Source organism: Corvus cornix, chromosome 3 (assembly GCF_000738735.6).
Source record: "Corvus cornix cornix isolate S_Up_H32 chromosome 3, ASM73873v5, whole genome shotgun sequence".
Taxonomy (NCBI): domain Eukaryota; kingdom Metazoa; phylum Chordata; class Aves; order Passeriformes; family Corvidae; genus Corvus; species Corvus cornix.
The window spans coordinates 53271687-53284257 of NC_047056.1; the positions used below are offsets into that span (position 1 = coordinate 53271687).

General features: G+C 37.9%; 1 protein-coding gene across 1 annotated transcript in view; it reads right to left on the minus strand.

The window, feature by feature from the left end:
* Nucleotides 1-12571, minus strand: part of TULP4 (TUB like protein 4) — a 156687-nt gene that overhangs the window by 125908 nt on the left and 18208 nt on the right. Inside the window, 1 exon segment of the mRNA XM_039568257.1 lies at nt 312-2592. Coding sequence (XP_039424191.1) covers nt 312-563 — 252 coding nt within the window. The 5' untranslated portion in view covers nt 564-2592.

Consider the following 12571-nt stretch of genomic DNA (forward strand, 5'->3'; position numbering starts at 1 on the left):
ATTAGTTTTCCAGGCCAGACTTCAGTACTGTGCAAAAGCAGTCAACTATCACAACGTTTAGCTCCCATTAACATGTGTTTATTGCATATGCCTGGAAACTGGCAGGTGCTGGGGAATGAAGGAGAAAGTGGGCCAAACCAAAACCAGACACATTTCCAGAGAAGTTCCCACCATCAGTCTTATATGCTTGAATTTACCAGAAAAACTTGAGCCTCCTTCATACCACTCTGTCAAATTTCAAGCAGAAGTACTTTAAGAAGAAAAAAAAAAAGCTATCATTTTCTTTAAAGTGTAACACACATTTTGCTTACCTCACTGTTGTGGCCCCTCAAATTGAAGTTGATTCTCTGAGGGGTGTTCCGGTCCCTCCTGCAATGGCTGGAAGTAAAAGTGACGCCTACAACTCCTCTGCCATTGCCTGTTGCCAACCAGCCTTCCTCATAGTACCGCCTCCTGCACACTGGTTTCTCCTTCTCACTCTTGGGGACTCTCCCTTTCCAGGAGAGGCAGAGGATGTTGGAATCGCTGCAAAGAACAGGCCCATGTTCCACTGCTGCATACATGCTTTTTAAATATTTTATTTTTTGACATAAGAAAGTAATATGTCTAGTGCACAAAATTTAAATCAATTTTTTTTTTTTATTGGTAAGACTGACCTGGGATAGATCATTGAAAGGGAGGAGGATGGGGTCAGTGTTTATAAATATCCACCAAATGCATAGTGAAAAATTCCTCTATAAAAGATGATGGCAGTTGGCTAAGAAAAAGTAACACTTAAAAAAAAAATTCAGGTTCATTTTTGTTTGAGTCTGTAGAGTGGGGGTGCACTTATCCTTTGGAGAAACAGCTACTTCATAAGAGGCGCTCGAGAAATGGTTAAGTCATCTTTTTGCTCAACTTGATATAATCTTTATACAGCCTGAGATTCCAGTTTAGTGTAATGCAATTCCAGAGACAAAGAGTTGCAAATGTGTAGGTTTCAAGTAACTTAAGGCTTTTAAAATTTCCTCCAGTCAGATTTTCTTCAAAAGTTCAGTTGCAGAAATTTAAACACACGCACATACATATATATGTATATATATGACATTCCTCTTTTCCAAGCTGCCCTCTGGCATATCTTTTCCATCTGATGTATTTCTGCTGCTAAAGCTGAAAGAGATTGCATAAAGGGAAAAAAAGGCACACAAACCGTGTGAAACAACAGACCCGAACTTGTGCAGGCACTGGTGTGCCAGGCCAGTTGGGAAATCCCTCTTGGTACTGAACTGCTCGTTGGACTCAAAAGTTTTTGCAATCCAAAGCCAATCCAATTTTCATTGCAGCACTTTTTTTCCACCAGAGACCCAACACAGCCTGAACTGTTTATCACGCTATCTTGCCTGCTTTCCCACTTTTTGCTGCCACACACGAATGAAAAAGAACCCCCTCTTCATTTATAGCAGAATCAAAAATGCTCTAAAGCTTTTAGCTTTCAAAGTAGGTAAGTTTGCCTCAGGTGAACCATGAAGTTCTCTCTCCTGTGAAACAGGCTAAAATGTCAAGCTGTTTTTCCTTTACTTTTCCCTTTTTTTCTGCTACAAGGAATCACAGACTTTTCATTCTACCATAAAAAACAAATGCCAGAATTAAAGCACATCAAGTAAGCACTCTTTCAAAATCTTCTAAAATTCAAGGAAGGAAGAAATATAATCATCTAAAAAAGAAAGAGAAGCAGCATTAAAAATCTGACTTCCTGGGTTCACTATTTCTCTAGGTATTTTCCTTGCTTGTTTGATCGGATCTTTCCTTCTTGATGCTTGTCTACAGCACAGATTCATAGTTCCAGACACAACATTTGCAGCTCTACAAGAAGGAAACATATGAAGTATTCCAATCGTTTTATTTGAATAACATTTATAAGCTCAATTAGCTAGTACTTATACCACACTAAGTGAAAAGAGGAAAAAGGAGAGGGAGAAAGAATATGCAAGTTTGATGACCTGGTTAACTCAAGAAGGATGGCGAGGTTTGCTCAGTTCAATGCCCAGACTTGTCCCATAGTTCCTCAACTTATTTACTTCCAGTCATCATTACTCAGCAGAAGGTCACAATTTATTAGTCCATTCACAATCTACTGAGCCCAAAGCAAAATGTGCTGAAGACCATACATTATTCCTCTGCTAGAACTAAATCAGTCTCCTCTGCCCTCTTGATTCTTCTGTTTCCCTCACAGCTATTGATTTAGATTGTGGAGGTTTTTATTAGGCTTTTTCTGCGCAGAGGGTGTTTTTTCTTTCTCTTCTTGCAAACTTTTTTCACCCGAGAAGACCATGTGGAAAGTTGAACATTACTGGCAGGTGTCTTTCCATGGATTACTGATTCCTGTGCTGCAAAGGTGCTGCATCTGGTTCTCAAATTAATTTTCATCAATTGCAAAGCTCTCAGGAATACGCCAGAGCAAGTCTACGTGATGACAAAAATGTGGGTTTTCATGTATATGCAGTGCACACACCAATCTGGTACTCAGAACTGCATCTGCCTTTTCAGTTTAGGTGTGGTAATCTTGTAAGATGCCCGCTACTCAAAACTTGAAATTCCTGGATTCTTCCAACTCTGCAAGGCAAAGCACACACACACAGACACACACACAAAGAAAAAAGTGAATAAGTCACAGATACTAGTATTACTGTTACAGTCATCAAAGCATTATGATTAAGGATTTTATACTGTACTCCTATAAAGTATCTATATTATATATAAAAACATTATTCAGACATACACATTTGATATATTGGTATTTGATATACACACACAAAAACGAACTACAAATTTTTCTTTTTCACTTTCAAAATTCCCTAAACATTGCACAATGGACACGTATAGCTAATGAACTGATGAAATGTATCTGGGAAGGATACATTAGAGGCGGGGTGGGGGGGGGGGGAAAAGCTTCCTTCTGGTCACAGTTTCTGGGGCAAACTCTTAAAGATTTCACAACTTCAGAGTGAGGATAGGGAAGAGAGATGTTAGTGACAGAGCAGGCACAGAGTTAGACCCTGAGGCACACAAACAGAATCACAGAATGGCCAACCTGGAAGGGACTTCTGGACATTATCTGGTCCAACCACTGTGTATCCAGGTGGCTTCTGAGTATCTCCAGGGTTGAAAACCCTATGAACTTTCTGGGCAACCTGTGCTCAGTCACCCTCACAGCAAAGTGTTTCCTGATGTTCAGAGGCAACCATCTGTGTTTCAGTTCGTGCTCATTGCCTCTGGTTTGGTCACTGGACAGCCCCGTTAAAAGCCTGTCTCTCTCATTTAATTCCCTCTCATCAGCTGTACACAATGAAAAGATCTCCTTAAGCTTTTTCTTCTCCAGGCTCAAGGGTCTCAGCTCTCAGACTTTCCTCATAGAAAAGATGCTCCAAACCATCAAACCATGAAAGTACAGTGCTGAACTTATCAGTCTCAAAGAGACTGGGAAGAATCCTCCAGGGCTGAAACTACTGCTTTAAAGAGATCTAAGGTACTTCAAAATTAAAGCTTAAAAGTCTGAATCAATACAGACGAATTTAAAAACTATTCAAATCCTGCTTAAATCTCCATTTGAAAAAGGGCAGAAAAATTCCCCGAAGTCAGTTTTATACAGAAGAGTGTAAATAAAGCACAAGAGACGAAGCTATTCAGGATATTCCAGAAGTTGTATCTGAAGTGCACACATATGCACAGTTATTGCATCTACACAGCTACTGCTAAAGAGAGCTCATTCACATTCAGAGCTGCACTCATCAGAGCTGTAAAAGGGTCGTGTTTTTATTACACAAAGCACTATACTAACCTCATGTTTCCTGTAATTAAGCACTTACTTCATTCTAGCACAGATGTATCAATAAGATTTTTTTTAAAGAATAGATAAGAAAACAAATTTATAGATATAAAGGCAAAGTTGTAACATAGTTTACGACACTGCACAGTTGGCTGACTTATCAGAAACACTGTCCATGAGATTTGGTGAGTCACTGCCAGACCTCTTCAGCACTACAACTCACTGAAGTTTTAAAAATAATGGCTGCTATTAATTTCTTTTTCATCATGGTAAGACGATGATATGAGAAATGTCACCTTTCCAAATTTCTGGTGCTTCTCAATTACAGTCCAAATAAATTCATATACAGGAAAACACAGAAAAACTGTCGGAGTACAATGGTTTGTAGACTTCTGCATTTATCCCATAAGTAAACTTGATCCTCTGAAGGATCAGTGCCACTGTTTCCATACCCACTGGAACCTTCCTAACAGACATCTGCATTCAAGAGTTGACATTTTATATTAAGCAGCATGAGTATTATGATGCAAGCCTTTACTAATCCTACAGAGAAACAAAAAAAAAAAAATGTTTACTGAGAAAACAAAGTCTCTGAAATATCAGTTAGAGCAGAACGAGGTAAGCACTAAACAGAATTGTTCAAACTGTACAAGAACCACGAGATTACAAGTGGATTTTTAAATACAGGTAACTATAGATGCAGTGGATATGCATAAAATCTGTATGCAATTTCTGTCCTTACTGCATATAAGATTAACAAGTTTGAGAAAAGGACTCATCTGCATCTTGGTCAATAACCTTCTCTCACCTTAGTATCATTTACCATCACTTTCAAGATTAGACAGACCAAAGGCTTCTCCTCTTAAAAATATCCTAACTGCATTAGAAATGCTGGGCAGGGAGAGATGAAAATCTAAAATAGCTACAAAAGTAATAAAATCAGCCATTATTCAAATACATTATTGAAATACTTTCTCAATACAATACAACCTATGAGAATATTTTACCTTTAAATCACTGAGGATTGACATTAACACTTTATGTTATATTCAGAGACAAGAAAAAGAAGACTTTTAAGAGTGCAGTATCAAACACTCAAAATACAGGCTGAATCAAGATTACATATATTATATATTCACTCTTTGCACTCCCTTCTTCTTCATTTCCATCCACTCTGTATTTCCTAAGAAATAACCTAATTAAAAGATTCAAGTGCTAGTCTTCCCTCTAGAAAATCAGTAATTTAGACAATCCCCTTCTGCCATCATTACAGCAGTCTCACAATTCTGCTCCTTTTCCTATGTTGAAACCAAGCTTTTTGTCTTATCTTTCCCCTGGCTTTTCCCCAAGCTACACATGGCTTCCACCTCTATTTTGAAGTGTCTGCAATAGCAGAGGACAAAAAGCATGATAGAAGAGCGGGGTGTTACCTGCACAATCTCACCACTAGTCCAAAGTCAGTTTGGGCTCACCACATAAAGAGAACTTGGCCTTCCAGATGGAACTCATTCAAACAAAATTTTTAACTGAAGATTTTTTATAATCAAATTTTATGCACCTTTCCTTTCACAGCAGTGCAAGGACTAATCACAGAAGTACACCACAATTTGATTTTGCTGGTAAATTATTTCTAACACTACTAGGAAAATAAACATCAACAAATTGCCTACTTTCACTCTCACTTAAAAGTAGCTGAAAACAGCTTTTCTCTGGATTTTCCCTTTAACAAAGGGAGATGCTGCTTGAACTCATCCTCTAATACTGTTTTGAGTCTAAGCCCAGGGATGTAAAACATTTAAGTACAGACACCCAATGAGACAAAAACATATTAGGCTGTGACACAGGAAAGCAGGATCCACGAGTATTTTATTTCATTTTGTTTTGAAAGCATAGCTCTTCTCAAATGCAAAACCCAGCAGCCAGTTATGTTTCTGCATGACAGAAAATTTAGGTACTAATTTTTAAAAATGTGCTTATAAACAGTAGCTCTCCTATTACAGTGTCAATATTTAACTCATCATTTTTATCTTCTAACTGTTTCCATTAACTTATATAAAGTGTGTTAAGCCACAGTCGGACAACCAGAAAAATATTTGTTTGTTCTCATGCATCTTTCATTGAGGTGTCTCTTTTGTTGACAGAAAGAAGTCATGCACAGCCAAATGTACCAATACTGCAGCAAGCTCTTCAGTATTTTATGTTTATTCAAACCCCTACTCTTCAAGGCTCCAGAGCAGAGAATCTGAAGGTGAGGATAAAAGGGGACTGGGAAGGGAAGGAAAGCAAAGAACAAAAATTGAGTGATACACACTATTTCTAAATTACTATCTCCAAAAAACCAAAACAAATAAGGACTCACTGCCTGCTTTTGGAAGATTCTGACTGCCCAAACATCTTAAGGAAAGAACTGTAAGATAAAGAGTCTTTGAAAAGACTTCAGGATTTTTCAGTCTAACCAGACTTCTTTCCTGTCAAACCTGTATAAGGTCAAAGGAAACTGCAGTTTTTCCCTCCCTTCACAGTCTAAGAAGGAAAAAATGTATGTCAGTGTCCACAAAGAGAGCAAGGTATTTTAAAAGTGCCAGCCACAACTGGTTTGGCACAAGCTGACTGCAGATGATCCCACCAGCTATCAAATGGGGACTGTGGGAGCAACCTCCAAGGTTACTGCTGAACACTACACCGCACAACTGGCACATCCTGTAATAGAGTTACTGTCCTACAGGCTAAATACTATAGAGATAGAAGCTGGTAAGATGATACAGTTTATTGTTTATTTAGTCCACCTTATAAATTAACAAAAATTATTAAATAATCCTATCAAAAAAAAATATTTAACAAAACTAACTACATTGCTAAAACACCTGAAGAAAATATTAGCTGGCTTGGAGATAAAATACTTTTTTCCATTAAAAGTGGGCCAATTCCATGGGGAAAAATGTAATTTTGACCTGAATAGGTATTGGTTTTCCTCTGCTTTCACTCATATCTTCTATCTATCTTCATTCACCTCCCATTGTGGAACAAGTCACTGAGGTTAACACCCTCCTTGCATATTACAGAGCAATATAAAACTAATTCGAGGATGTGATTCTAAATAAATACCAGTAAGTGGTTGTAAAAATGCTCTCTACCCCAAGAAAAATGAAGGAAGAGAGAAGATGAAAAGGAAGTTAGAAGATGCTTGATTTTTGTTGTGGTTGTTCTTAAAGGGCTTTCTCTCCACAGTATTTGTCCTTGTGTAACTCTAGAAGCTCTTCCCCTACTTGGAGATAGCCTGAGCAAGACAGTCATTCAGAGATGCAGAATAATCTGCAACTCCAGCATAGCTGCCCAAAACCAGACATGTAGCAAAGGTGTAATGCCAGGCACTGAGATGTGACACTGGTAACTGCCAGAACATTAGTACAGACACTGTAATGTTAGTTATATGTACCTACACATCATCAAGCAAATAAAACCGACTGAAAATTTATTTCTTGGCATATTGAGGGAAGCGAAGCTTGTATTTGAGGCTGTTCAGCAGACATTCATTGTGAATATTGACAAAATTTATTTCAGTGCAGTACTCTGACAAACTTACCACCACCTCCCCAAATTACACTCTCAGAGAAGTGACAATAAAAAATAGTAGTAGCTGAATGACCCTCCTGGGTTCCTGTAATAGTGGAGAAGGCAATATATCTATGTTGCATACATTTTTTAAAGTGCAAGATCTTTTTCATTATAGCTCTTATATGAAAAATAAGAAAAATATTTGTATTATTTCTAGAACTATTATATATATTACACTTTTAATTCTTCATGCTACACCAACAGATTAAATGGGAGCTAAATTTAAAAACTGTTAGAAAGAATACTCAAGGAACAAATTTTAAAGTGCCTTCAGGAAAATATTTTTCAAGAAAAACACCTACGGTTTTTAAGCAAACTGTTAGAAGCTGCTAATTGTGAGTTGCCAAATTTATACATGTTCTCCAAAAGGTGGAGGCCTGCAGACGTAAAGTACAGCAGGTTGTTAAAAATCCCACCTATGCCGGAAGTGAGGTAAAAAGTCATGTTGTTCACAGGGAAGTCAAAAAAGATAAAAGCACTGCAGAACCAACTCAGTCTCAAATCTAAGGGTATTTGAGATAACTGATCCTACCAAAACATGCAAGAGAGAATATCCAAATTCTTTTTGTTGTTGTTTGGTTTTGAAACATTTTCTTTAACAACTATGTACTTTTGTTGTATAAACAATATATCCATCTGTGAAAGAACTGATGCAAGTCCCTTTAATCAGTTACTGGTCAAACACACTCATGGGAAATTTCTGAGTCAAACAATGCTAGATCTGTTATGCTTATATGGTAGAGAAGCAAACCAGAAAAATAATTGAAGGTTAGACTTCACGATACAAAGCATTCAGCTGTAAGACAAACAAGGTCTCTCTGCTCCCACCACTCTAATCACCTCTTTCTCAACCCCTAGCATGGCACACTATGCCACTCACTTAAGCCAGAATGACCATTCAAGGTGCTACAGTCCGAATATCCGAGAAATGATCCAATAAAAAACTTTAGAAATTAAGATTCATAACTGGACCAATAGATACCTTGCTTACTAGATTCAGCCACACTCTTACCTTCCCTTGTAACAAACCATCTCTCTCCTGCCTCTCCTAACACAAAGCACCAGCGCTCTTTCAATCATGTAGTTCAAGAAGCTGATCTTGCTGGAAACTTATGCTCCAAAAACAGCAACTGATTTTAAGAGAGTTTCCCTTACTGAACTCACCATGCACAAAGGGGTTGGGAAATAAATTTGTCAGTTTGAACTGTGTCCAAAAGTTTTTGCTCTTTTAAGTTGAATCAATCCCTGACACAGTCCCAGTGCCATCCCATATTCAGCTGCACTGGCAAACTGGAAAAGGTACAAAACAAGTGAAAAACAGAAGGGAGGAGTACTTGCAACTACTGTTGCCACCTGAAGGCTATTGATAACTAAGTTTGGGCACAGAATATTTCTGAACTCAGGGGGTCGTCCTTAGAAGAAAGGGAAGCAAAGTTTTTCCTCTAGAGGATGAATTTAAGGTGGCTTGGATGTCCTGGAGGCAAAGCTACACATCAGCCATGAAAATATGCCTATTGTCAAATAAACAGAAGTAAGCTGAAATACCTCAGACAGATGTTGAAAGACCTGTTTCAGAAAATAAAAATGCACAAATAACACATATTAGCCTTTTAAAAATTTAGAGATTCACGCCACTGGAAAACACATCCAAAAGCTTTAGATATTCAAAGAAATGTGAAGTGTGACCAAGAAATTCCTTACACTTTTAAGTGCCAATCTTCTTTCTCAAGAAAAGGCTGCAATCCTCACAGCACAGAGAACCCCTAGACAATGCATACTTCACCAGGCACTTCCTCAAAAAGTGCTAACAACTGAGTCTCACTAATAACATTCAAAGACATTCATGGGAAGGAGCGTCAGCTCTCACCATCTCTTTTCCAAACTGACTGTGCTGACCTTGCCTGTAATTACAGAGCAATTTCTTTCCCGTAGGAACATTCTGCAGCCTGCAAACATCCCTCGAGTCTGCAGCAGTTCCAGCTAGTTCCTAATTATCTCCAATATCTGCCCACAGGCTCTTTAATACTTTCTTATGAACATAAACTGAACTTTCAATATTCTCCTCAAAAATCCCAATACACCTCTGTATGTGACACATGCACTGCCACACTGGAAACAAACAGTAACATTAAAAAAAAAGAAAGGGGAGATGAAGGCAGAGAACAGCAGAAGCCATCAGGTTTTAAAATTCAGAAGAGCCTCATAAACAAGAATTATTTTTGTTGGACAGCAAGACATAATTAAGTCAGAAACCTGATAATTGATGAGAAGCAGTGCGAGCGCATTGTGTTGCAGCAGGAAAAGAGCTCCTGGTGATGCCTGCAAGCTGCACCACAGCTGGGAGATGGATTGTGGGTATGAGCTACCCACCCTCAGCCCTGTGCTCACCACAGGCTGCTTGGTTCAAGCTGTGAAGCAAGGCACTTCTCACAGAGACCTTCAACAGTTTGGAGATGTGTGCATGTGCATATATATATTTAAAAATACAAAAAGACAGGACTTGCATTTTTCAAACAACTTGGGTTTTTCAGTCTTTCACTTTGGGATGAAGAACTTAACTCTAGTCCTGGATGTCCCTTAAATGTGCCGTAAATGAAGATTCCAGTCTGTGTTTGAGGACCTGCACTCACTTCACAACCACTGCTTAGAGGTCCAGATGCAGAGCATGGATACTCTGCCCTTGCAATAAAGAGATGCAAGGCTTAAAAACAGCTTCATCTCCTCCCTCTACTTGTCCTCTTTTGCTTCAAGTTTCATGTTTTTTCCTCATGGTTCTGGAAGGTTGTGTCAAGACCTCTGGGTTAAAGGAGGCATATATTATAATGGAAACAGACTAACTCAAGTGGTTGCTTTAGAGGCAACCTTGATAATGAAGAATCACTGAACAAGCCTTTGTAGAAGTCAGGAGCTTTAAATAAATGGAGCAAAGCAAAGACTTCTGAAAGGAGTTGTTTCACTACCAAGACTCAGAGGGCATGAGATCAGCTGCATACAAATGTCCTGTTAGGTGAATGATATTTTTGATCTGCTCTGCATTAATGTGCCAAGTGTTGACTGGCCACCTGTCCAGACAGAAGCAAGGAGGTCAGCAAGACACGGGTGTCCACCAGGCACAGTCATGTTCTGGAGGGTGAGCTGAAGGCAGGAAGGCAGATCTGCACGTAGGTAAATTCAGAGAGCAGTCTTGTGTCCAAGTAGTTTTACTTTGTAGATGTCTTCACAATTCTCTCTTCATACTGGCCTAGCTAGACATATGAAATATCTAAGTAGATATATCAAAATACAAAATTTTAAAGTGGAGATAAGAAATAGCAGTATGCTGTAGTCACCAACAGCTCTATCATTCCTCATGCATGACTGGGACACTACAACCTATTAAGAAGTCCGTAATAGTTAAAAATTGCCAGTTACAGAGGTATTCAGTGGGAAGACGGCTACCAATGATTGTGTCTCCTATTTTCTTAAACATGAAAGATAATTGTGTTAAAATGATCACAGATGAAAATGAAAGAACAGAAAAAGATTTTCAAAAACTCTAGAAAAGTATATTCAAGGAACAACATGAGTAAGTAGGAATTCTGAAAATTTCATTCAATGACCTCTGTAGAATTACCAGATAGTGGTTGCTTCTAACTATAATCTCTACAAAATTATGAAAATGCTCTTCCATTGAACAAGTTTCACGTTTCATCAAGAAAGTCAACAAATGTTGTAAACTAGTGTGGGTTTTTTGAGGAAAAGTAACATTCTCATTACTTGGTAGCTAGTGTTATAATTAATTTTATTCTGTTGTTTTTATCCCCAGAAAGTTATATAAATACAGTAACTGTCAAACTACTGGACCCAATTATTTCTCTTCCTCAACAGAAAACTCTCAATGCATCTTTACCTAACTTGTGCTTAAAAGGCTTTTTTTTTTTTTGTAAAGCTCAGATTCAGAATCTACAAACCATGAGAATCAAAAGCAAAGATTCATCATCACAGTTGAATCTGTATCTTTCAGATAAACACACACAGAGATAAATGCATTCGCATACAACTAATGTTATGCATGACTAAACAAGAGAAAGAATTCCGGTGTGGGTTTTTTTCCTTTGGATTTTCTTCTTTCCCATTGCCAAGTTTCACCTTACTGCCTTTCCCAAGGAACACAAGGATCTTCAGAGGAAGACTGTAAACTTTTCAAAATAGCCAGAGGAAAGATTGATTTAGCTGAAGTATATCAGCTTCATACATTTTGTACTTCATTGTGGAAACTTGGATTTGGGAAAGTAATATGATTGCATTTAGTAGATGATGTGCTACTTAGCAGACAGTTTCTGCTGAATCTGACAAATATAGGTTGGAGTCCTGCAATCACACTTCACTCAAGCACGCTTTCCTTTTTCTAGACAAAAGTAATAAGACAAAAGCAATCTGAGGTCATTTCTTAACATAATTTTGATGTAAAATTTTATAGCTATCTTGCATAGTTACTTTTTCCTTCAATGCCTAAAACTACGATATATTGAGACAAGCCTGTTTCAGTACATTATTTAGTTAAATAAGGACTTCACAAAGTACCTCCAGACCTGTATGAAAGCCCAGTATTTACTATGTAAAGAGCTATTTTTGTGAAGGAGTGAAGAAGCAGAACAATCAGAGAAAAGAAACAGCATCCATGCTGACCATTCCCTCTGTAAAACTCAACATCTGAAGGTTCAACATCTGTACTGAAGGTTCCTCTTCTGTATTATAAAAGCCTGCTTGCAAACTGTTCAAGCAAAATTCTGCTGCTTTTTCTGGTAAGCAGCTTGGCAAGGTAACATCATAATCTTGCAGTGTCAGTCATCCCCTTGAGCTTACAAAGTCTATTAAAACAAATTACATGAAAACATCTTTTTCAGGATTTCAATTCAGTAGCTTAAGAGGATCAGTATATTCCAGTTTTTTCTTAGATTCAAGGAATGTAAGACAGTACTTCAGTGTCTGATGCTGCATTGACACCTTAATACATTACCATTAGCTGTGCATTATTCACAGACCACTTAATAACAGGTTACTATGAGGAAACTATATGCTTTCTTGTTACCTCTATTAGCTAGATTGCAATGAATTCAACAGTTCAGTATCTGCATGAAACTGACATTATATTTGATCTGTACCAGATGG